At 37.4% G+C, this 25,411-nt stretch overlaps 2 protein-coding genes across 2 annotated transcripts; one reads left to right on the forward strand and one right to left on the reverse strand.

The window, feature by feature from the left end:
* Positions 1–7,282: 7,282 nt before the first annotated feature.
* LOC149827431 (putative protein phosphatase 2C 15) lies at positions 7,283–12,120 on the reverse strand. Its single transcript, XM_090019364.1, has 9 exons — positions 11,998–12,120; positions 11,076–11,358; positions 10,680–10,851; positions 10,294–10,447; positions 10,129–10,192; positions 9,863–9,970; positions 9,531–9,656; positions 9,207–9,439; positions 7,283–7,784 (listed from the first exon to the last, which is right to left on the reverse strand). Exons 2-9 carry the CDS (start codon positions 11,319–11,321, stop codon positions 7,568–7,570), a joined length of 1,320 nt encoding a protein of 439 aa, XP_089875490.1. The 5' UTR covers positions 11,322–11,358; positions 11,998–12,120; the 3' UTR covers positions 7,283–7,567.
* Positions 12,121–15,078: 2,958 nt separating this feature from the next.
* On the forward strand, positions 15,079–22,011 carry EMB2786 (COMPLEX 1 LYR-like protein). The gene is made up of 4 exons (XM_090020316.1): positions 15,079–15,152; positions 15,258–15,302; positions 21,601–21,698; positions 21,811–22,011. Exons 1-4 carry the CDS (start codon positions 15,099–15,101, stop codon positions 21,884–21,886), a joined length of 273 nt encoding a protein of 90 aa, XP_089876442.1. The 5' UTR covers positions 15,079–15,098; the 3' UTR covers positions 21,887–22,011.
* The last annotated feature ends 3,400 nt before the right edge of the window (positions 22,012–25,411 follow it).

Here is a 25,411-nt window from a genome sequence, read left to right on the forward strand (position 1 = left end):
AATACATATAACTTTGGTTTGGACCAAAAGCAAAGCCAGGTTCCTTTAGAAACGATGTGTACCCAGTCTCAAACCAACCTGCTTAGCTACTGGACTGAGTCAGTTCCAGGTGTATTCAAGTTGTTGGCCATACTGTCGGCACTAAATTAAACCGTCCTGGCCCAAGTATATAATGGTCCAATATCCACCCCTAAGTTATAGCCATATTGCTAAGCTTCATAGGATGAAAAACATTTTGGGACCCCCTCTTAGTGAACTGTCCAACACTTTTGAGTTCCACAATCCATGTTTCACAACTGAAGAAGCCAAAACTGATGGGGCACACATGAAAGATCTGCAAAGATGGTCTTTTAGAGAAAACGCCGCTAAAGGATTTTTTTTGTGTGTGTTTTTTGCATGATCCAACACTCTGAGCCAATCCGCACCACGTCTAGTTTGTACTATACATTTCTCTCTCTCTTTTAATATATATATATATATATATATGAGAGAGAGTAGGGCGCTGGTTCTGCCCCACTTTCTCATTCTGCCCTGTTAGGCTTCTTAGAAAATCATAGTTTTTTTTTTTTTGTGTTTTTTCTCACATCTAATATCATAGATGTGATATATAGGTTTTGTTTAGTGGGAACCGGCTTTTGGATCAACGAAATCTGACTTGTATACAAGTTTTTCCGGTGATCCAAAATCAATGGCTATAAAGGTATCAGTTTTTCGGCTCATAAAAATATGTTTTATTGTCGAAAAAACATGATTCAAGGGTCCTCACTAAATCAAGCATGCTAAACACATCTAACAGTTCAGATCTATCATAAAACACTTCAAACTATGGGGCCTAATGGGAAAGAACGAGAAAAGTGGCCTAATATGTTTATTTTTCACACACACACACACACACACACACACACACACACATATATATATATATATATATATATATATATATAGAGAGAGAGAGAGAGAGAGAGAGAGAGAACAACAACAACAACTACGCCTTCATCCCAAAAAAATGGGGTCGGCGATATGAACCAAAAAAGAAAATCATTTCGGGTCTTCCACATGAATCCTTCTCCTCCAATCATTTCTATCCAATGCCATGTCCTCAGTGAGGTTCAAAGCATTCATATCCTTTCTTATCATCTCCATCCAAGTCTTTTTAGGCCTACCCCGACCTCTTTTAACTAATATATTTTCCCATTTCTCCATCCTTCTAACTGGAGTATTATTAGGCCTTCGCTGAATATGTTCAAACCACCGTAAATGATTCTCTCTCATCTTATTTTTAACGGATGCAATGCCTACCTTCTTACGTATCTCCTCATTTCGAATTTTATCTTTTATTGTATTTCCACACATCCATCTAAGCATATGCATCTCAGCTACACTCATTTTTTGAATATGATGTCTCTTGACAGCCCAATATTCTGTACCATATAGTAAAGTGGGCCTAATTGTCATCCTATAAAACTTTTCCTTCAACTGCAATGACATTCTACGATCACACAACACTCCAGTTGCACTTTTCCATTTCATCTACCCAACCTTTATCCTATAATTTACATCTCCATCAATTTCTCCATTCTTTTGAATGATAAATCCAAAATATTTGAAACAACCATCCATCGATATTTCTCGCTCACCAAGCTTCACTACACTCCCATCACTACTTAGTTGCTTACTAAATCGACATTCCATATATTCTATCTTACTCTTACTCAACTTAAAACCTCTGACTTCCAATGTCTGACTCCATAATTCTAACTTAGCATTAACCACAACTCTAGTCTCATCAATCAAAACAATATTATTAGCAAACAACATACACCACGACACATTTTTTTGAATTGATCTCGTAAGCTCATCCATCACTATAGCAAATAGGAAAGTGCTTAAAGCAGATCCTTGATGTAACCCAACCGTTATAGGAAAATTGGTTGTCACCCCTCTACAAGTGTGAACATTGGTTACTACTCCTTCGTACATATCTTTAATTATACTAATGTACTTGAGAGAAACGCCTTTCTTCATCATTTTTCATCTCTCTTTAATCTCCTCATCTTTGACTAAAACCCTTTGTGTTTCATCTTTGATACATCTAACCATACCCAGATCCCTCGATTTCCTATCTCTCCTATTTGCAAGCTTGTAAATATCCTTCTCGCCCTCTTTGGTATCCAACTTGTCATAAACCTCCTTATAGACCTTATCCCCCACGTTTCGCACTACTTTTTTAGCTTCCTTTTTTGTTAACATATACTTCTCCAAATTCTCATAAGCCGACTCTTACTTAGATTCCTATAACACTCTCTTTTAACCTTAATAGCTAATTTGACATCCTCGTTCCACTGTGATGTATTCTTACCTAGCGGTGCACCGCCTTTATACTCACCCAATACCTTCTTAGCCTCCTTTCTCATGCAACCCACTATCTCATTCCACATTGATTTTGAATCCTCCTCGGTACACCAATCAACTTCCTTAACTACCTGCTCTACAAACATTCCTTGTTTAGCTCCTTTCAGTGCCCACCACTTAATTCTAGAATCTATCCTATGTTTATCCCTTTTACGCCATTTTCTAATTTTAAGATCTAAAATTAAGACTCTATGTTGTGTAACTACACTTTCTCTCGATATAACCTTACAATCGATGCAAAAACCCCTATCTCTCTTTCTAAGTAGAAAAAAATCTATCTGACTCATATTAACCTCACTTTTAAATGTTACTAGGTGAGACTCCCTTTTCCTAAACCAAGTGTTTGCTAAGATCATATCATAGGACAAACTAAAATTTAAAATCCTTTCTCCACTTTCGTTTCTTTCTCCTATACCATAGCCTCCATGGATACTCTCAAATCCATCCCGACTAATGCATACATGTCCATTTAGGTCATCGTCGATGAAAAGCTTTTCTCCATACGATATTCCTTGTATTACTCTATCTAAATCTTGCCAGAATTGACACTTAATGGAATCATCTAAACCTACTTGAGGTGCATAAACACTAATAATATTAATAATATCCGTACCTAATACTAATTTAATAAGTAAAATCCTATCACCCTTTCTATGGACCTCAACTACATTATCTATAAGCTCACGACTAATAATAATCCCTACTCCATTCATATTCCTATTTATTCCTGTATACCAAATCTTATATCCCCAAGGTTCTATCACTTTTGCTTTCTCACCTACCCATTTGGTCTCTTGTAGACATAAAATATCAATCTTTCTCCTACACATAACATCTACTAACTCTACCAGCTTACCCGTTAAAGACCCTATGTTCCAAGTGGCTAACCTAAGTTTATGTTCTTGAACTATCTTCTTTACCCCCACTCGTCCAACAAAATGAGAGAACCCTTGCCTATTTGACACCACACCTGGGCGCCGATGTGGCGCGTCATATCTGAGAGAGAGAGAGAGAGAGAGAGAGAGAGAGAGAGAGAGAGAGATACATGCTAAATGAAATGTGCTAAATGGGTTTTTCTACTCTTTCGGTATTTTTTTTTTGCAGTTTCGACCCCATAAATGAAAAAAAATATGAAAAACTGATTTTGCACGTTTCATTTTGCGTGGACTCATTACTACATATATATGTGTATGTGTGTGTGTGAGTGTGGGCCATTGTCTACATTGCATGCAATCTGCTTGAAAAATCATAGGTGCAAGTTACCAACTTAATCTGACCTCATAGATGTGTTCAACATGTTTTGTTTCCTAAGAAAGAGTAGCTTGGATCATACATTTTTTATGTAAAAATAAGATTTCTAGATTATTTGATTCTTGAAAATTTGGCACATTGTGAACCATTGATTTTTTATGCATTTTAAAAACTTACATGTTGCAAATACATGATCCTATCTTAATTTCTACTGAACTATGTAGGTCACATATGTAAGGTTAGATCCACAAAATATTGCCAGTGGAAAAAAGTAGTGTGTTTTGCTATATTGTGTGTACAAATGACTAGTGCTATTGATTCTATCTGACCAATTGAAACATGTTGAAACTCAAACAAATCCAAAAAGGATGGTATCTTATTTTTGTGTTGGAAATGAATGCACATTGTGGGTGAACTAATCTATAACAAATGCACATTTCATGCCCCTCCTCTCTCATCCTTCTTTGCACCACCATGTTCAAAAAATGATCAGTGTGACATGGAGCCAACTCAATTGGGTATGTCGTCCAGGCATGTAGCCAACTTGGTTAGCTGTGGTTGACTATGCTTAATAGCCATTGACTAACGCCACCTTGACCAATTCTTCATATGCCTCCATTTTTTGCTCTCTGTGTGACTTGGAAGTGCCCATTTGGGCATTCTCAAGTTTTGTTTGTTATCAATTTCCTTGTAAAAGGTATGACCGAAGCTTTGAGGCGTGGTACAATGACATTTTTTTTAAAGTGAAAGTTGCCCCCATAGGAATTGAACCCGAGTGCAGACACAACCTCGTTTTTGAGATACAACCAAGCTTGCACCTGACGTGCAATACCATCCACTCCTATCATTGAGTAGACTAGTCACCTCGATACAGCAACCCACCCTGAACAACATTAAAAAAATAGAGAAACAGAGAGAATGAGAAGAGAGAGCATGAAGAAGAAGAGGAGAGCATAAGTTCACTATGCTCTTGACCTAAGGTATCTACTATTTATATAGGTCTCAGCGTAATGATTTTCATGCGTTTATAAAGGGCAAACAGGTAGCATGCACTCATTTAAAGTCTCATGCACCCACTCGCCTTTTCAACATGCCAAAGACATTGAGGCTAGTCTTTAAGGTTAGGTGTTGCTCTCTAGATAAGTAAAAAATGACCTTTGATTGCCTTAGTCAACATTCAAATGATTTGATAGTATTAAATTTATTTAAGAGATGTCATAGGTGCAAAATTATTCAAAAGGAGTGATAAAAAGATTGGTCAAACCAAGATCGAACCTAACTGAGCTAGGCTAGGCAAAATCCAAGTCCAAAGCCAAAGTTCAATTGACAAGCCCCTTGAGGCAAGGGACCTTGCTAATATTTTTTATGAAATAGTTTTTTCTTTCAAAATCTATTTCTCAAAAAACTAGGCAAAGGGTTATTTGGCCAAAGAGTTTGGTTTAAAACAGTATAAATTTTGAGCCAAACAACAACATTGTTGGACTTAGACAAGCCTGTTTTTTTATGCATTTACTTGAAATTTTTACGGGGATTAACATAGAATTTTATCTTGTTACACCAATTTGCAGATCCCACTGTTAGCAGTTTCTCAGAAATACAATCTCAAAAGATTAACTCCAATTGACTAACCCAGCTTGCCTCTGTAAAAAAAATGATGAAACCCCAATTAGAAGTTATGGACAAAAATTTGCTAATCAAGTGTTTCTATTCATGGTTTAAGTACAAATAAGAGAATCTTCTATGACACAAAGGACAATCCAACAAGAAAACACAAAGCCAAAAAGGGCAGAAGAACAAAAAGTTGGATGGGAATCGCCACTACCAAGCAGCCTAAGCTGTTGCTGACCAACAAACAGCTGACCCTTATCTCTGTCTTACAGAAAAAAGTTGGCGGCCCAGCGAGCGCCTCCTCTTTTTTTTGTTTTTTATTATTTTAGGGTGAAGATGAGAGATAACCACCGCAGGTTTTGAACCCAAGATCCTTCGATTATGATAGCACTGTCAAACCATCCAACTATCTCATTCAACCCCATTGAGGACATATTAACTATGCTATCTTGTTGACTCTTATGAATAGTTACTAATTACTACTCCGTGTTTGCTAAATACTACAGGCCCTAGCCAAGTAGGTTGAGCTTATGATCATTTTTCGGAGGATCTGTGACTATATTATGTATCTTAATGATGATTTCTTACTACAATTATAAGCAAATAAGCTGTTGCATCAATAGCTACAATCAGATTCATTCTCATTTAAATAACATTAGTTCAAATGGATAAACTAACAGTTGGTTGAGCTTTTGACAAAAATTTCAAACATTGGTAGTCATATATATATATATATATATATATATATATATATATATATATATATATATATATAGGGTAGTGAGAAGCTGCCGGACTGCATTCCTACCAGTTGGTATCCCATTGCTTGCGATCATCAATTTTTGGATCATGCATTTTTGGATAAAAAACAGTATTTAAAGCCTAAATTTTTTATAAAATATCCATGCTTTAGAATCAAATGATTCAAAGTGTCAATTTCTAGTAAACTAATCATTCTAAACACATCGGTAAGGTCAGAATTTTGAAAAATTACCTAAAAAAATCTTAATGAATAGGGTATATATATATATATATATATATATATATATATATATATATATATATAGAGAGAGAGAGAGAGAGAGAGAGAGAGAGAGAGAGAGAGAGAGAGAGATGTGTATTGGTGTAACAAGCATGTGCTATTTGGACCACAAACTTTTTATTATAGTTTGACATGCAGTACAGCTAGTTAGGAAAATTGGCAGGACCCACGAAGCCTAACAGACCCCTCGTTTTGGGCACTATTTAAGCCTAGATTTCAGGCCCCATCCCATGTCTAGGAATTTCTTTTTAATTTTTTTTCCTCCACAAGGTTGTTTGTCTGGTTCTGTTATTTTGTGCACCATGACTACCAATCATTCATCTTGGTTCTTATGGTCACCATTTTTTTTTAAGCTTCATAGCATTTAATTAAATAACTATAGAGTTTAAGCCCACAAGATTGTTGGCCAGTTGTATCCTGGATAACCTGGACAGGATAATGTATGGACCACTTGTAAATCCACCTTTAGGTGAATCAGATCCAGGTCCAGATAAGGATCAAAGGTTGACCCGTACCTGAGTCAGATATGCAGCAAGTACTATCACATGGAGAAAAGCAGGAACAGGTCTGACATGAACTCTGATCTATATCACATAACATTGGCCGTAATTTCACCTCTTGTCCCATAAACTGAAGGGCATTCAACTGTTTGGATCTTCATAAACGTGTTTATGCATGGCATAAGGCCATCAAAGGGTCACGTTTTTGGAACACAACAGGAGCAGTTGCGCAATCTTGTTTAAAGAAAGGGCTTGTATTTTCACATATGAAAGTAAATCATGTATGAAAATGAATCATATTGTTTGGAATTCTATGCATCAGCTTCTTATTTTCATTTTGAACTATGAGGTGAGATGTGATTTAGTTATAGTTTAAGGTACTCCAAATTCAAATGAATTAGTTGAAACCTTAAATGTATTTGAATATATATATTATTTTTATAATAAGAAACGTAAAGCTGTCTCATAAAACAAACATTACTCTTTAACTTTCGACTGTGATCACATTCATTTTTCATCTCAAAATTACAAAGAATATATTGAACAAATCATGCCCAACTGTCAGTTTCTCTAGATCCACACTAATATTATATTATTAAATGAAAAATATTACATACATGGGTTGCCACGTTAGCCAAGGGAAATCAAACACTGCTTGTGCGGAAAAATGGGTTACCCTCTTATATATATATATATATATATATATATAGAGAGAGAGAGAGAGAGAGAGAGAGAGAGAGTGTTATGCTACTAGTTATACTACTTTGACACCACTAGGCCGTTTGCCCTCCATTGCATCCTTCTTGATCCGGCAGTCAGCACAAAGGAAGGGTCCTTCCCAGGGCTTTGAGCTCATTGAGAAAATGGAACCAGCATGAACAGATACACCCTCGCTAGGAGCAAGATCAACTTGACATATAGCACAGGTGAACAATCCAGAAGTCGTATGGGATGTCGAGTTATTCCCCAACCTGAAGATGTTGAATGTGCAGTTAGAAAATCAGATGAAAAAAAAATAAAAGCATATATCAAATGGAAGGAATATATAAAGAAAGAACCTAGAAAAGTCGAGTAATATGCATCATACGATTTCCACAGAAAGAGAATGCATCTGGAACAATTTTTTCCAAGATGATCTACTTCCATATGCAGTCGTTTCCAACTGACAATTTATGATAGGACCCAATGACAGATGAACATCTATCTCTACAAAAATAGAATGTTCCAGAAACATGGGAGCAGAACACGAACACAGGGCAGATAAAATTTCCAACTACAAAAGGGTTTGTCACTCATAACATGAGCTAAGCATTCGGATGGCAGTAATGTGGACATCAGAAACTCATACTCAGAATCTATAAATTAGATTTTCATTCAAAACAAAAGAATCTATCAATTAGGTATCTATCTAGTCTGATATATGCTAACAATGAAGCAGCCAGTCAGGTTTCTGTCAACCTTCCCATGGCTGCTAAGTGAGTGAAAACACATCTGACATCCCCTATTTCCTGATGATTATTGACAAGTCTAGGAAGGTTGATGAGATGACTCTTCAACAACCCTGGAGTTTGGCAGCATGGTGTGCAACACGGTGTCTATCATTAACTTTCATGTTTTGAACTGGGATTGGCTCATCCCATCATACATCCCCAGTTACTATTCATATATTAATAGCAGAACCAAAGCTTCAAGAAACATTGAAAGACAGCAAAATGTGCGTAACCCAAAGAGAACACCAACTTGATGTATTGATAGATGGGGCAAAAACTGAACCAGATTAGGGTGACTATTTCACCAGAAAAGTGTCATTCAAGACAGCAACTGTTTGCATTTAACACTGAGGACCTATCAACAATCAAGAAACATTTAGCAGAAAAGCGGGGAGACTTGTGGTAAGCTCAAGAAACAGAGTTCAGAAAATCTAGGAAGTGCTGATGGAAGACAAGCAGGTGTTTGACAAGATTTCAGAAAAAGATAAACAAGCAGAGATGGCAAAGCCTAGAAGAGATATTCATTAACAAAGAGTGAAGACAAGATTTGGAAACAAGGTCCATCAAAGACTAAGTTTAAAACTTCAAAATCGTGGGCACAATGTTAACTGTAGCAGCAAAAGGATAATTAAGAATGGCAAACACAACAGAATAGCTTGTGGCAGCATTTTTAAAAAAGGGTGAAATAAATACAGGAAGAAGATGACCATGTCAACAAGCATAATGAAAACAGAGCACATAATAATATTCCTAACCGCAATCCCAGAATACTAAGTATTCATAAAAAGACAGCAAAACCGGATCTCTGACAGCAGAGCATATATTCCCCCCATAAAATGGCATGTTGAATTTTACTCCAGAAGACATTAAAACCTAATGATACGAAGTTCTAGAGCAACCAACCTTTCTGCAAGCATTGCTGAGCCTTCTTCGAAGAGCTCTTCTACAATCCCTACAGCAGATAGCTTCTTTGATTGTTTATTCACAGAATCATGTGATTTCTTTCTGAAGATGAGAGACTTTAATTTATTTTGCTTTTTTTGAGGTGATGACGGTGGAACCGCATGGTCCGGTGGAATTACGTCTACGACGATGCAGGTTGTGTCATCTTTCAGACCCCTTGACCGCAGAGCTTCCTGCAAAGTGATCAATATAACATGGCAAAAGATATTTGATCATCATGTTCCATTTACAGAGAACAAACTAAAAAAACAGAAGAATTATCACCTTGACGACTTGCCTAGCAGCAAGCTCAGCAGGCAACCCACGGCAGGCCTTTGCAGCCATCTCAGAAGATACAGCATCCCAAATGCCATCAGAAGCTATTATGAGCCTTCCCCCAGCATTTGATAGCTGTGAAACCAGATGCTGTGTTAAGATTCTTCACATTGCAAGACCAAAAATCAAGTAAACAGAAGGAATAAAAACACAGTAAATGTGAAATAGAAGCTGGAAAATCAATATTTTCAAGAGGATATAATGAAGAGTAAGCAAACAATGATGCCCAAGAGCTTCAGTTCAGTTAAAATAGAAATTGGATAGAGAACGATGCCCAGTACCTTTACTTGTTTAACATATGGGATAGGAACAATAAACTCTCCGACGTCCATGTCTCCAATTGACCTTGAAAGGCATAAACCTCCAGGCCAGCAACGAAGAGGCCCAACCTGTGAAGGGCATTATAAGTTGTAGACTGTCCATTGCCCAACATAAGAAACTAAATATTGCAAGAAATACATGCTTTACTTGATTTAAAATATCAAACAGGGACTCCCATCCACACTATCACATGAAGGCAAACATCAATAATAGAAGTTCCTCCCACCTCAGAGCCACCAAAAAGGCTAAGCCTTCCAACTTCACCACCGCTTGCAGTTACACGTTCCCTCCTGAAGTCAAAATAATCAAACAGAAATAGATACCGAAAAACATTAGCACACAATAGAAACTAAAAAGTTTCTCAATGCACAATACATAAAAAAGCACCCACTCTTCTGCATTTTCTTCCAGCCTATGATCCACAGTCAGGAGGCAAACACAACCACCCTGAGAGTCCAAAATACAGCGGGAGTCTCCAACCGATGCAACTGTAACTGTCCATCCATCAATTATTACAAATGTCACCGTAGTACCTGAAGTCTCTCCTGGTAAACCCAATTAGCCGAAAGTCAGCCGCATCCTATTATACAGATTACATAACACATAACATGGAAATGGGCATGAGGCTACATCTCAATCATCCCTTCGAACCAAGGAAGATGCAACTAACAAGATGGTCATGCAGTAACCAGCACTACTTATTTTCTTAGAGCAGGAAATACCAAAGGAATGGTAACATAACAAATACAGGACAACTACATGGCACTAAGGTCTTGCCTCCACTTTGGAACTCTTTGTCCGTCTTCACAAACCCTGCAACTAATGCACGAGGTAAATCTTGGAGCCACTCTTCCCTTCCGAGCCCTCTAGGAATTGCACCCAAAACATGATTTAACAAGTTCTCCCGAGTAAAAACAGCTGCAGCAGTCCCATTGTGCCCATCAAATATCTGAAAAATTCAACTAACCGAATCAACCTGTATCCATCTTCTTCTAAACAAGGAAAAACGTTCCCCTAGTCAAGGAATCAAGGGATCTTCTCTGTCCCAACCAGTCAAAAGGAAACAGGTGAAGACAAAAGAATCCCCCATTAAAAGATGAAAAATGCCTGTAAATTATCAAGTGGAAGAACCACTAAAACTCGATCCATATCATAACCAAGGAGGGAACATACAGCGAAAACGGAGAAGTTGGTGGAAGCGTTTCCGGGGACTCGTTGGCACTCGGTCTTTATCAGGAAATAGTCCTCTCCCTTTTTAGACTGAGCTGCACAACCGTACCTAACACAAGGCTTCTCCATCTTCTCATTTCTCAACTCCCTGCCTATCAGAGCAGCAAGTGGCACCAGCTGCGTCCGTCGCCCTTCACCCATCGTCGTCTCCCCTCTCGGTTTCGAGCTCAATATCTCCGAATCATCCATCTCTTTAGTGCCCAACACAAAGTTTCACCTCTCATGCCTGTTTATCAAAAACCACAGTCTTAAAAACTAAGAAAAAACCCTGACCTTTCGATTGCTTTCTACATGCATTCTAGTCAGTCAAATTTCAAACACACCAGTGCCAACGATAGAAGAAGAACAAGGAGAATAAATGAAAAAGTACTTAAATCCTTTTCACGCTCTAGCATAAAATCATCAAAACACCTATTTTTTCCCTCAATGCATCAACACCAACCACACATTTCACATTCAGAACCACAAAATTTCCCACAAATGAAACGAAAGAAAACAAAAGAAGAATTTTTGTCAATAGTCCGAAAAGTGCAAAGCATGAATCCACACGCATTGCACTCCTCGCCACAAGAAAAAAAAAGAAAAAACCCTAAAGACCAAAACTTTCACAAGCAACTCTAGTTCCCGCCCAAATGGAAGACCCCCACCAGTCCGCCATCAATCCACGATCGAAAACAAACGACCAAGCCACAAGCATTCCCCCAAATCCGTCTCCGCACAAGTAGGCGAAAAGGAGACAAAAGAAACTCAAGCCCCTCAAAAGAAAAACCAAATCACTAATCCCAGAGATTTCACCAAAAGAGACAAAAGACACTGACCATCTCAAAGAAATAAAAGGCAAATGAGAAGAAAATCCGAGATATACCTTCCGACCAAGCAAAGGGAAACGAAAACCGTAATCGGGGGTGTACATTCCCGTTCCTCCATGATCCATTCACCCCCTCACACCCAACAAGAAGAAGAGGAAGAAGAAGAGAGGCTGGGAGGTCTCGATCAGGAGGAGAAGAGGGGGAAGAAGGGAAACCCTAGATTTGACAGAGAGAGAGAGAGAGAGAGAAGGAGGAGGATGACTACTCATGAAACAACCGTACCCAAATCACCATCACCATCATCCCCCCAACAAGGGAAAAGGTATTTCCACACTATCCAGGAAAACCATTTCAGAATTACGTGCTGCGACATAAACCGACACGTGGAAAGACGTCCGTCTTTGTTCCCAAGATCTCCCTTACCTGGAAGGTTGACTCAGGAAGGCAACCACTTTGTCGACCAACTGGCAGAGAGAAGTTGCAGGAACTTGATTTTTGAGTTTTCTCATAGTGTTACTGAACACGGAAGTTTTTCAATATTTTATATGAGAAGAAAAACGACGTCTATGGTTTTGTTAGGATCTCCCAAAAGATGGTGATAGATGGGCTGGCTCCGTGGTTTCTTTTTCTGTGATTTTGTAAAAACCATCCAATGTAAACGCTGGCTGTAAAGAAAAGAAAAAGACGCTTGCAGGAGTGTCAAAACTTTTCCAAAAGATTTTTGTGAGAGAGGAAAATGGCAGAAAATGGTAAAAGTAATCACTAAGGTGGGAAAATAAAAACTTTTTTTAAGGAAAATTGAAACTTATTTTCTAGTATTTTTTAATTTGAAATTGGTGTCAAGTGGCCCGGTTCTGGCTAGGGGTACTCATCATAAAAAAATTATTTTTCATTTAAAATTATGCATTTTAATTTTTTTTCATTATACATAATGACCTCATATGAGTTGAGCCAAGGGAAGTGAGTCCGGATCAGGTGCCATCACATGGCACAAACTCAAGCTCGGCGTAGTTCAAGTTGTCACATTGTTTCAAAGCTAAAATTAACAGGATCTGACTTCCCGACTTATTAAGTGAAGCTCAAGCTGGCTTTATTTTATTTATTCTTTTGGCTAAACCAAAGAAAGTGCCCCCCCATTACTAATTGCACATTGGCAGGCCTCCTTCAAGGATGCAAATGGGTCGGATCTAAAACAGATAAATTACATGGGAAGCCAGATTCAAAACAGCCAAAAAATTGCAAAACCTGTAACTTCGGTCTGATCCATTTGCATCCCTACCTCCAATTGATGAAACCCTTGAGGTCTTCCTAGTCCATTAGAGAGTATACCTAGCTTTGACCATGCAACGAGATGTCTCCCATGAGTTTTGAATTTGCGACATCCTGTCAACTTGGCCCGTGCATGAATTGCCCTATTAGATGAGTAGAGCCCTTTTAGGCAAGCCCAAGAAGGCTTATTTAAAGAGAAAATAGTCTTAAAGTTAGAAACACTACAGTTTTAACCCTAAACCTATTACTTGCAAGCCAAACACTTTAACTATTATCTACACTACATTATGTGATTTAAAATATATCTAAGTTAATATCACTACATGAACCCCTATGAGAGCAGAGCTGAACACCTATGGTTAGTGTTTTGCTTTGTAGAGCCTATTTTATGAGTTTGAACGAGATCTTTATGAGCAGAGCGCAAGCTAAACCATGAGAGACTTGTCTCATTACCCAGCCATGGACGAAGACTATCATCAACTTGCTTGAAAAGAAAGGCATATCTCATCATGCCACACAAGACACAAGATGTTTGCATGTTAAAGTGACTTTTTATGTTTAGCTTGTGAAATTAAAAGCCCAATTCCATGGAATAGTATTTCATTATAACCACCACTTAGGTGGTATCCCATGTGGTAAGCGGGGTCCTGTGTCAAGCTGAAGGCTCAGGATCGAATCCCTCTGTCACATAGGGCAGCTGTTGTTATGGTAGGGATCGGCCTAACCCCAGCTTGCCTTTAAAAAAAAAAAGTATTTCATTATAACCTTAGTCTAGATCAAGTAAATGAACCAAGCTGCTCCTAACTTGGCTAGTTTAAGCTGAGTAATGAACTTGCTCTGACTTTGCACGAAGCATGGTATGTTTGGTTGCATTTCATGTGCTTTAGAATCATATATATTATATGTGAATCTCATGTGATTTAAAATCACATGGTGGACTATGTAATTTGAAATTATATGACTTCAAATCACATTTGATTCTATCTCATGTGACTCCAGAATGCAAGAGTTAAATTCTTCTCCTACTGCAACAACAAATTATTTATTCAAACACGTGGAACTAGCCAACAGGAGCTAGGCTTGTTATTCATTATGAGGCGAGCTTAGTCTTGGGCTCTAGCTTCCTTTGTACAAAATCAAGCTATGGTTCCCAAGTTCAAAACCCACCAGTGGCATCCCTTGCTGTAAGGTCGAAGCTGGGCGTACTTTCCGGTGGTCTGGGTGATCTCAAGGATTTTACCAACAAGAGGCCAGCCAATGTGAGGTTGATGATGAAGTTTTTTTGTTGGATTATCCAAAAAAAAATCAAGCCATGGCTGGCTGGTTCGGCTAAATAAAGTGTTCTATGTCCTCTCCCCCCCGGGAGAAACGCTTTCCCATGAGGAGATGTGACTGCATTTTCATAAGAAAACATGATTTTTGCATTAATGATTAATGAGTGCATCCAGCTCCACTTTCTCATGGGGGTGTTTGTTTCACCCCGCGAGAGAAAGCGACATTCTTTCTTACGAAAGGGGGGCTCTTTTACAAGAAAGAAGCTGCAAGTAACATCCCCACGTGGACCAACTCGAATCTACTCAGGGAACCTGAATCCAACCTGGATTCGGTTACATTTGCTTACTGGTTTCCAAATAGATCCGAACCATATTACTTCTGGATCCAGCCAGGATTTGAATTCATAACCCGATAAGAAAATATGGGTCCGATCAGGTTCACACTCGAGTCGGAGCTCCAATACGCTTGGATGCCTGTAATGGGCCTAACCAATTATACCCATTATTGGATCTGGATCCGGATCTAACACTTGGGTCCCTCCCTGGTCTGACCGAGTACCCTCTAAGAAACCTGGAACGAGAGAGAGAGAGAGAGAGAGAGAGAGAGAGAGAGAATGCCTTCTCTTCAAACGGCACTCCCGCCCGAGCTCGCGAACAATGTCATCAGAGTAAAAACTATTTCCTCCATTCCCCATCTATTCATTTCTTGATTTTCGTCCAATTTTTACGATTTTTTTTTTGGACATTCTGATGCGATGTGTTCTCTGTTGCAGCTCTATCGAGAATGCCTCAGAAGAGCTCGATTCATCGGCCATCGGGTATGCCAAGTCTCTTTCTTCATTATTTTCCTTTGCCAATCTAATTTTCCTTCCATTTTTTTATTGGGATTAGTTAGTTGTGGTATTTTTTTCTCTTTATCTTGCTTTGTATACATCCTTTTATTTGGGGGTGGGGGGTTCCTTTGATTGATTTAAATGAAAATTTCCTGCATCTCTCCTTAATATTTCTTCATGTAACACCAATGTATGATTCTCTTAGTCTTTTTTTTGGAATCATGGTGGCAGATTTTTTGCGTTGAAATAGGCTTGTTTGCTGCACAATTGCCAATATTATCTTTTGTTTGCTTCTTTGGGTGGGGAGGAGAGTGGGTGAGTTGTTGTGAACGAGGGGTAAGGAAGATCCCTTTTTTTCCCTATAACAGGGTTTTTGTTTTAGTGAAGATCGATTGGTAGGCAGAATGTTATCATCAGATGCGACAACTTAACCCTTCACTTATCTATGATTTAGTTCCTGTAAGTAGTGGTGAATTGTAATCTGCTTCGGCTTCAGCCTTGTATTATTAGATGAATTGACGAGTTTATTATCTATTCCGTTGCCACCATATTCATCTGATATTTTCACAATATTATAGCTTTATTGAGAAAAAAAGGTTTAACAGGTAAAATCTTTGCACTGTTTTCAAAGTATTGTGCTAATATAGAGAAAAAGGCTGCAATATACTTTTCAAAATTGAGTTTTGACAAATAATTAGAATTCTTCGCTGTTTTCCAACATAAAAAACAATAGTAAATGTAAAACCCAAATTCATTTGGTTAAAAAATCGAACCAAATGGTGTTCTTCTATGACAGCTTGATGTGATTTTGGAGTTTTTTGGGTTGAAACCGTTTAGAAAATTGTGAACTTTAAGTTTTGAAAAAGCAGTAAGATATATGTAACTGCTGAAATAGTTCACTTGCTTAAAATGATCAACAAATTCTTTGATTTGTTAATGTTTTTAGAAAAAGAAATCATGAACTTGGAGTTCATGAGTTCACTATGGGAGTAATTAGGGGATTTTCAAAAGTTGGAAAAAGAAAGTCTTTTGAAACTCCTCTAGATGGGAGATTTTCTTTTAAAAATTTTGATCCTGTCTGTTAGAGCTTAGAATCTCTAAGGGACTATAGTTTGGGAAAATAAAACAAATCTTAAAGGTGGTGAACTCAGGGTTATGCTTGGGTTGTTTTTGGGCTGTCCAAGCCACTTGCCTGGGGAGGCAAGGAAAGAAATAAGAAGGAAAGAAAAAAATGGGAGAGGGGAAAATGGGGAAAAAGAAAGGAAGGGAGCGAAGATGAAAATTGAAAACAAAAGAGAGGAAGGAGGTCTTTTCTTGTTTTCTAAAATTTTTTCTTCTTTTCCTTGACTTCTATTTTCTCATTTTTCTGGTTGCCTTTTTAAATGATGAGAACTTTTGACATTTATTTGAAAACCTTTTGTCATGAGATTTTTCCTTCTCCTAAAACAGGATATGTGGCTATGCTTAAAATATGTGTTTTAGAGTGACAATGATAAATTGTCTATATTGCATGAGAATACCACATCAAGAAAATGAATATATGAAGCATAATCACTACTAAATGATCTGTGATAAAGGATAGTCACTAGCATCAGTGATATTGTGAAAAATATTGATCTTTCAAGGGTTTTTAAGGGAAACAATGGATTATTGCACTATTGATAATATCAGTATATTGAGAATATTGTGATATTACCATGATTTTTCCTGCTAACTTTGGGAATTCTGTAATTTTTATATTTTTTCAAATATCTATTTTTAAAAATCCTTGGTATTTCCCAATGTTTCTCTCTAGAAGATCTACATATTTTTAAATCCTTCTGAGAAAAACCCTTGTGAGAACTGCTGAGGCTGTTATTATTATTGACTGTGGTAACCCATTCATACATTCGAAACTACTAGAAAATGCATAACCAGGCAGACGTCTACTGTTGATACCAAATTTATGGTATGCATATGCACCAAAGACCACACACATACAGATCTCTTGCATGGGCTGTACAGACCATGGTTGCCAGTTGAGGAAGCGGGAGCGGGAAGCGAGGCACTTTCAAAATTTTAGGAAACGGGAAGCGTGGGACCACTTAGGAGCGAACCGGGAATCGTCTCGGAAGCGACCTAGGAAGCGAACCGGAAGCGACCTAGGAAGCGAGGGGAAAGCGAAAAAAAAAAAATAAAAAATACAAAAAAATTGAAAAAATGGGGGAGGCGAGGGGGAAGCGTGATGGAAAGCACGCTTCCCATTAAAAAGTGGCGCTTTCCCGCGCGTTTCGGAAGCGCGACGTTTCGTGCATACGAAGCGCGCTTCCCCACTTACCTAGGCGCTTCCGGTAACTCTGGTACAAACCATCCGAACCAAGGAAGGTCCAAAATCTACAACCGACGATGTTCAGACGACTTTCCTTTTCCATGATCAGACCTTACATGTTTGATCTATAGTTTATTTAGAAAAGAACACACTTTTGATTATGAATTTATGATGTTTTGATATTTAGATATGTTTTTTAATAACACTAAAAATCAACAACCATCGATGCACCAAAATTTTACAACATAAAAAATTGCATTTTTATGTTGAAACAACTCTCCTAAGCACTTTTCTCTGTGAAAAAACAAAATAATAATAATAAATGCATCAAAAATGTCTGATGAAGGATGAAATAGACAGTGACTATGACAATGATCATTGGTTGTAAACTTTGAACTTTCCTTGATTGGATATTCTCCCTCTCTCATTATATTTAATAACTGATGAGCATGTATCTTTCCTTTTAAGTCATGAGTCACTGGGTTTCAGGTCCATGGTTTGACTTGTCAAGTAGAAATACGACTCAATAGAAAAAAATTTGTATTGAACATATAAAATATAATAGTAGGAGGCTGGTCTATGAAAGCACATGATGCAAGGAAAGTCAAGGTAACTGTTGATGAAGATGTTAAACAAATCCATTATTGAAATATTGGTGTAGAGATGGCAGAAGCCATAGCGAAACCGGCACTAACATCCAACTCCAATAGGGGCACTTGCAGAAGTAACAGCTAGCTAAAAGTTGGTAATCATATCCTGAATCCCTTTTTTCGTAGTTTAAAAGATGAAAGAGAAGTCCTGCCTAGTTGTAAAGTCGAGAATCCCATCCTAAGTTCTCCTCATGGTATTAAGCTATGGTATTGTAAAAAATTGTAGGTATCACTTGGGAAAAAGACATAATTGATCTCTCTTTAGGGCATAGTGGTTACTTAAGAAAGACCAGTCCATTAGCGTCCAGCAGATTTGACATGACATCATATAGAACAGGGAACTGAATGTAGCATGAATTGATGAAGCCTTTGTTTTTGCTTTTGGAGTCGTAGCCAAGTGGATTGTGGATTCACCATGCACTGGTCAATTTTCATTATTCATCCATCCACTCGTTCATTTCCTTCTTTTTCATTCCTTTATTTATGTTTATAATTAAAGAGAAACAAGTCTTTGGCTATCATTTTTTTCAAAGTTTAAGCTTCAGGTCTTTGTCTATTTTGTATGGAGAGCCTTGGGAAACTAACTCTAGAGTAATCTATAGCCTCTAAGGTCTTGTTCAAAAGCAAGATTCACAAGATCAAGAACATTTAATCAATTTACAGAAGTTTCATACAGATCGATATCATTGTAAAGATCCAATCTAGAGTTCCTGAACTGATTGACATATTTTTTTGCTTTTATTAGACTAATAGATATGTTTTAATATTGATTTTGTGTACTCTCTCTCTCTCTCTCTCTCATATGGATTCTTAGCCCCTTCCACTCCCAAGTCATCAGGAAAGATGTATCCCAGTCACCCAGTGAAGGTGTTAAAGTTTCTTCACAGCCAGCTTGGTTGTTGACTTGGGGGCATTATATTGCAGAACTGCTAGTCTTTTATCATGTAGATTAAGGATGAGAGAGAGAGAGATGAACTTTTTTTTTACAGGTCAGATCATGGTTGATCTGCATCAGCATATGAGTTTTGATGAAGTTGGTTCTCTATCAGTTGGGTTTTGACATATGGATCAGAATAGTGGTTAATCTTGATTGAGTGATTCATATATATCAAATCAGATCAGATGAGCAGGTTTTTGACATAGTGAAATTTCAATACTGGTTGATCTGATCAAGATCTGCTCAAATATGGTCTGCCAATTGTGCACATGGTGATCTTGATCAAATCTAAGTATATTGAAAACTTATCTGTAAAATGGGTTGGACTGATCCTGACCTTTTTCATCTGATCAATAACTTAGATGAGAGAAAAGATTGAGGGAACTTCCATTGCATCTGAAATAGAAGAAACTCAAAGTCTATCTTCAGTATTTCTGTAACCTTGATATTCATCTCCTTTAGCTTCACCTACTGTTTGCAATTAGCATTTGACAAGGATCCAGCAGTCAAGCCGCAAGTCCCCTCAGTGTTGTACCAAACTTTCATAAAACAAGTGGAAATCCATGCATATTTTACCTGGACCAATAGAAAATTTAGTACATCACAGAGAAAATTGCTGGGTTGGGTACCAAGTTGCAGGGTTCCTGCCCCTGGGCTCTGAATTACGCGACTTCTTGTCTAATTCTATGATTTTGACTCCCACGTGTTTCCTCATCCACTTCTTGACTTAGGCCATCTGATCTCTGTGCACTTCATTCTGACATGTTTCATGACATTTTTTTCTGGTAAATATGAAGTATCTCACATGGATACAGCTGCACATACAAGGATAAAATCATTTTTACTAAGTTTTCAATATGACCAGTATATAATGGGAGCCAAAATGGGGTATCCATGTGACACTGAGTATGAACTATGAAGTATCCATCTCAAGTAGGCTGACTTAATAATTGTGCATATAAGCACATGGAGTTATTCGACTTGGCAATCTTTTGCTTTTGCTGAATATGCATAATTTAAAAATTAGGGATACATTCAACTATTTGGGTGTGCATTGCACACGGCTAGTCACCTGTCATTTTCACCTGCATTCCTTCCGGTATTTGGACACAACCTGTGTAACCAGTTGTGTTTCTTGTACATGTTTTTGCATGTTTCCATATACTCACTTGGTTTAAGCAATTAAAAAGATAATATGTCTATCATCTGCTGTTGCTTGGTGGTTGAATTTGTGCTGAATTTGTCCATTTGAATTGTTGATCTCACTGCCAATTCTGATCATACAATTTGGGAAACTTATCCCTGCTCTCTACCAAATATATGCATAGTCCCTTCATGATCATGATCATCATCGAGTCTTATCTCAACTACATGGTGTCACTCCACAAGTCTTATTTATCCATTCCTTCCTTTTAGGACTAGCAGTGGTAAATGAAAGAACCCCACTAATGGAGTTTCTTAATGGTCAAGATCATGCATAAATGATGTAGTTTTCTCTGTCAGCTGACAAATAAGTGAATTGATCTACTCCAGCACTTGTATGTGTATATTGATGCAAGTGGAAACCTATATTATTTTTTTGCCTGCGTACTGTATGTTAAAATGTACGAGTTTTCACAAGAAAGCAATGCAAGTATTGTGTATGCACATATATTCACAACAATGAGCTATAAGTAGTTGTTCACAAGGGATCCTCTTATCTGGCTAGGTGGGTTGGGGCGTTCAAGTTGAAGGACATCAAGAGTTTGATATCCGGGGTGTGCGTCCCTTGCAGTAAGGCTGAAGCCAACAGGAAACTATCACCAGTGAACAGGGTGGGACTACTTGTGGAGTTTTACACTATAGGACACCGAAACAAGGGTACAGTCAACATGGCACCTCTCAGCCCATAACAGGATGTCCAAACCAAAGTGGTGGCTTTCTCCCATTATAAAAAAAAAAGGAAAAGAATGAGCTGCAGGTAGAGCATGCTGGAAAATGGCTTATTGGAAACTTGTAGCAGGAAAAATGATCAGTTCTCTGTAGTTGATATTTTCAGAATGGTGATAAATGCAGTTTGTCTAAACAGAACAATATATGTCTTTATAATTGATATCTTTAATAGTTCTGTCACATATATTGTTAAACTTGTTTTGAGCTTTTCTCCTTGTACCCAAGATAAATTATCTTATCTGAGTCTCAGGCTGAAGCCAACCTGACACTAAACCCTCAGCTTCCCTAGCAAAAGAGGGAAAATGACGAAAAGGAAAAAAAAAGGAAAAGAGAACAAAAACTAAGAGAAAAGGGACTGAAAAATGTTTGCTGAGAGAGAGAGAGAGAGAGAGAGAGAGAGAGAGAGAGAGTACACGTGTGTGTGTGCACGCTATAACCTAGTGTCCCTTTTTGCAGCAACACAATACAGAACTCTTGGTAGATATGGTGAGGCAACAATTCAAGAAAAATATGCAAGAAACAGATCCTGAGAAGATCCAAAAGATGAAGGATGAGTAAGTCAGACTATCTCAAATTGGTGTTTCTCATCATTTTCTTTTAAATTTTAACTAGTAGAAATTAAGTTAATGATTTACCCAACTCAATCAGCATTTTTCTGTCATGCAGTGCTGCGAGGGGCCTTATCAATCACATGCTTTTTGAATCAGAAAGGCTGTCAGGTCGGAAATTTTCAAAATCTTGACTTGCTTTTCTTTTTGTTTCTTCCTCTCTTGAAAGAACAATAGATTGTGTCTGTTTCCTGAATTTTCATGCCTTCTGGCTTGTTTGCTTGGTAAACATAATTCCATGGTTGCATTTTAGAGATCACCCTCTCGCACTTTAGCAAGTTATTAAAGTCGATTTGTCATGCTTAATCCAGTGTCTGCAAATCCAAGTTGTGCATCTTACTCTTTGGTTCTCTTGGTCCATAAGGACTCTGAAGATGTGTTGAGCAATTGGTTCTAAAGTCTTGAGTTCCTTGACAAGAGTGTTACAGCTGCAATGTCCGATCAGGTAATATGCCAAACACAATTTTTGTGTGATTTGGAGTCACCATCATGTTGGCCTTCATCACCATTATTGATTGTGCAAACAGTCAGGTCCACCAATAAGTGCTGATGTCATTATTATACAGTGAATGGTAGGGATGAAAGCTGCTAAGGGTGGTGATCTCAAAACACAAAAAAAATGTGTTTTGGCATATCACTTGATCCAACCTCTAAAGCTGCTAACTGTGCTGTAAAGCAACTCTTTTGCTTTAGGGAAAATAGGAAATTTTAGACATTTTTAAAGTGTATTTAATAAGTTTGAATTTAAAAAATTCAAGTAACTTTTTTGACACTACATTTTAAAAAAAAATGTCATTGCTTTTAATGATGTTTTGGTCATTTCAATCAGTTGAATGGAGTAAATGTCTTTACCTACTTGGTCAAGGTTTCCTGTGAATGCCTCGGATATTTAATCCAAGGATTGAATTCTGTCTGGACACATGCAGTGATCCTAGCAATTCGAGTGAGGCTCTTCTCAAATCCTCACTTTTCAAAGATTTGAGACCCTTTTTCAATGCAAAAAACTGAGGGTTATTGGCTTGACATAGAAAGGCAAAGTCAAACACGGCCGCATCTTTGAGATCCTCGGGTCTCTAATGGTGTGTTTGATTCATTCGGATCTAAGATGCTCAAGGATGTGAGATCATAGAATGATTGATCATTGGATTTCAGATTTGATGATCCCTTAGGAGCATCAGAGATCCTTTCTCTGAGATATTTCTGCGCCTGACACAAGAGATGGGAACGCCAATGCAAATATTTCTGACCCGAACCTTTGCTTTTGGGCCTGAGATTCTCAGATTGAAGATCCTAGGATCTCAAATCTCTCGTGTTCACGATAACGTAAGTCCCATGCTTAAGTTCAAGAAGATCCAAGGCATTCAAATGCACCCTAAGTGATTCAAACACATTTATGAGCAATCAAGACTTTGATAAATTCAAAATAAATGTTTTGACACAGCTGCATCTGATATAGACTTGGTATTTTCCGGAGTCTTTACTGAAGGATTGCTCAAACCTTTGTTTGGTTCAAACTGGTTCGATGTAGACATGGTCCATTCCAGTGGGTCATTGTTTTCTATCCACCGAACACTGATTCAGGCATCAAGTATTATAACTCACTCTATGAACAACTCAAAGTCCAGATTCCTTATAGTGCTAGATTGAGGCGAGGACATGCCTTGCCTATAGAATGACGTGCATCTTTGGGCATGTTTTGCATCAGAGATGCAACACTGTTTTGCACATGGTGTAGCTTGCACCCCCCCCCCCCACATATATATATATATATATATATATATATATATATATATATATATATATATATATATAGAGAGAGAGAGAGAGAGAGAGAGAGAGAGAGAGAGAGAGAGAGTAGGGGGAGTTGCCTACTCTATCATGCTGGGATTTTGAAGTTTTTTTCATGTTTTTCTCAAATCTGATCATACAGATGTGCTTTACGTGTTTGATCTTATAGAAATGGACTCTTGGAGAGAGAGAGAGAGAGAGAGAGAGAGAGAGAGAGAGAGAGAGAGAGAGAGAGAGAGAGAGAGGCTTATACAAGCCGAATGAACTGAACAAAGGATGTTTGAGCTCAGCTCATTCTTGTGGTGAGCTGAGCCAAGCTCGAGTTCATGGTAAGCCCAAGTTAAACAAGCCAAGTTGGAGTTAGCTCATTAACAAAAAATATATTTTAAAAAATAAAAAGTAATAAAAATTGAACTCTAGACCTACTGAGTCAATCTCAAGTTGATTGATTTACAAAAGCAAATATATTGTTTCAAAATGGTACCAATAGGATTTGAGGATTTGAACTAAGTTATTTTTTGCAAGCCAAGCACTTCAACCATCTATATTCTATAACATAAAACATATGTAAAATATATTTGTTACTAGTTATCAAGCGTATACGAGCTGAGCCAATCCAAACACTCGTTTGTGTTCAGCTTGCTTTGCCAATTTCATGAGTCGAACGCAAACCATGGCTTGTCTTGTTTCCTAGCCCTACTACTATCAACGGCTAGTATAGTGTAATGGCATGTCCATATGGTCGGGCCGATAAAATACATGTTTTCGTTAATATTTTCATTTCAAATAAGATGAGTAATGTGTTTAAAACACATTATTTTACATTTTAAATTTAAATATACAATTAAAAAACCTAAAGCAAATTAATACTCTATTTATAGGACTAACTATATACTTAATTTAAAACATGCAACTAATAAAAATTAAAGCAAGTAAACCATTGTAGAAATGATTGTGTTGTCTTGCTTACTTGTCCTTCTAATAAGAAAAAAAATAGAAAAAAGAAAATTTATCTTCCAAAATAAAATATAAAAAAAGTAAGAAAATCAGCATTTGTAAAGGGAGTCAAACCATTTTTGGAAATTGCAATTAGAGAGACGTATCCATCCAACTAATAAGAGAAAAAAAATTACAAAATAAAAAGGTAATTTAAATGTAACTCCAACTTACCATGTTAAAAAGAGAAAAAAAGCAAACTTACCATGGTTAAAAGGTGAAACAAAAAAAATTAATTTTAAAACAGAATTGAACAAATTTAGGCTAATATATAAAGAGGTGGAGGGTGTGTTATTTGGTAAGGTAATGCATTAATTAATTTTGGCAAAAAATAACTCTTGGTAATTAAGATAATTAACAAAGAGAGTTGGGGAGTTTACACCCACGCTTTTTTGGAGGTAGGTGTCATGAGAGAGAGAGAGAGAGCTGTTTTTTGACCAGGAATGATAATCAAGAGATTTTGTTTGAGAGAGAGGTGGGCTTCTTACAACCCATATAACAGGTGTAATGACGTCCTCAAGTTACATGGTAAGAATGTGAATTAAATAAGTTATAATGCAGTTATTTTTTGACACCTATTACCTTGCATTTGCTTTTATAATATTTAGATTTAAGATGCAGGAATCACTAGAATATGAAAACTAATGTGTGAACAGTGATTTTCATAGATTTTTTGTTCTTTTCTCTTGAATCTAACCGTACGGATGTGATATGCATGCTTTGTTTTTATAAGAACCTGCTCTTGAATCGTCCAATTTTGATGCATAAATGAGATTTTTTTTAAAGCTTTAAAATCAATGACTCATAATCTTCATAAATATTGAAGCATTCAAAAATCACATTTTTCATCAAAAAATACACAATCCAATGGTTAA

The sequence above is a fragment of the Nuphar pumila genome, chromosome 10 (assembly GCF_984573655.1).
Source record: "Nuphar pumila chromosome 10, dmNupPumi1.hap1.1, whole genome shotgun sequence".
NCBI lineage: Eukaryota > Viridiplantae > Streptophyta > Magnoliopsida > Nymphaeales > Nymphaeaceae > Nuphar > Nuphar pumila.

Excerpts from the sequence above, each read along its gene's own strand:
- LOC149827431 (XM_090019364.1), bottom strand. The coding sequence starts at position 11,321 with ATGGATGATTCGGAGATATTGAGCTCGAAACCGAGAGGGGAGACGACG. Across the intron at positions 10,193-10,293 it reads CTGGAAGAAAATGCAGAAGA|GAGGGAACGTGTAACTGCAA; the intron begins GTGGGTGCTTTT and ends TTTTGACTTCAG. Across the intron at positions 9,657-9,862 it reads CATATGTTAAACAAGTAAAG|CTATCAAATGCTGGGGGAAG; the intron begins GTACTGGGCATC and ends CTGGTTTCACAG.
- EMB2786 (XM_090020316.1), top strand. The coding sequence starts at position 15,099 with ATGCCTTCTCTTCAAACGGCACTCCCGCCCGAGCTCGCGAACAATGTC. Across the intron at positions 15,153-15,257 it reads TCGCGAACAATGTCATCAGA|CTCTATCGAGAATGCCTCAG; the intron begins GTAAAAACTATT and ends TCTCTGTTGCAG. Across the intron at positions 21,699-21,810 it reads ATCCAAAAGATGAAGGATGA|TGCTGCGAGGGGCCTTATCA; the intron begins GTAAGTCAGACT and ends TCTGTCATGCAG.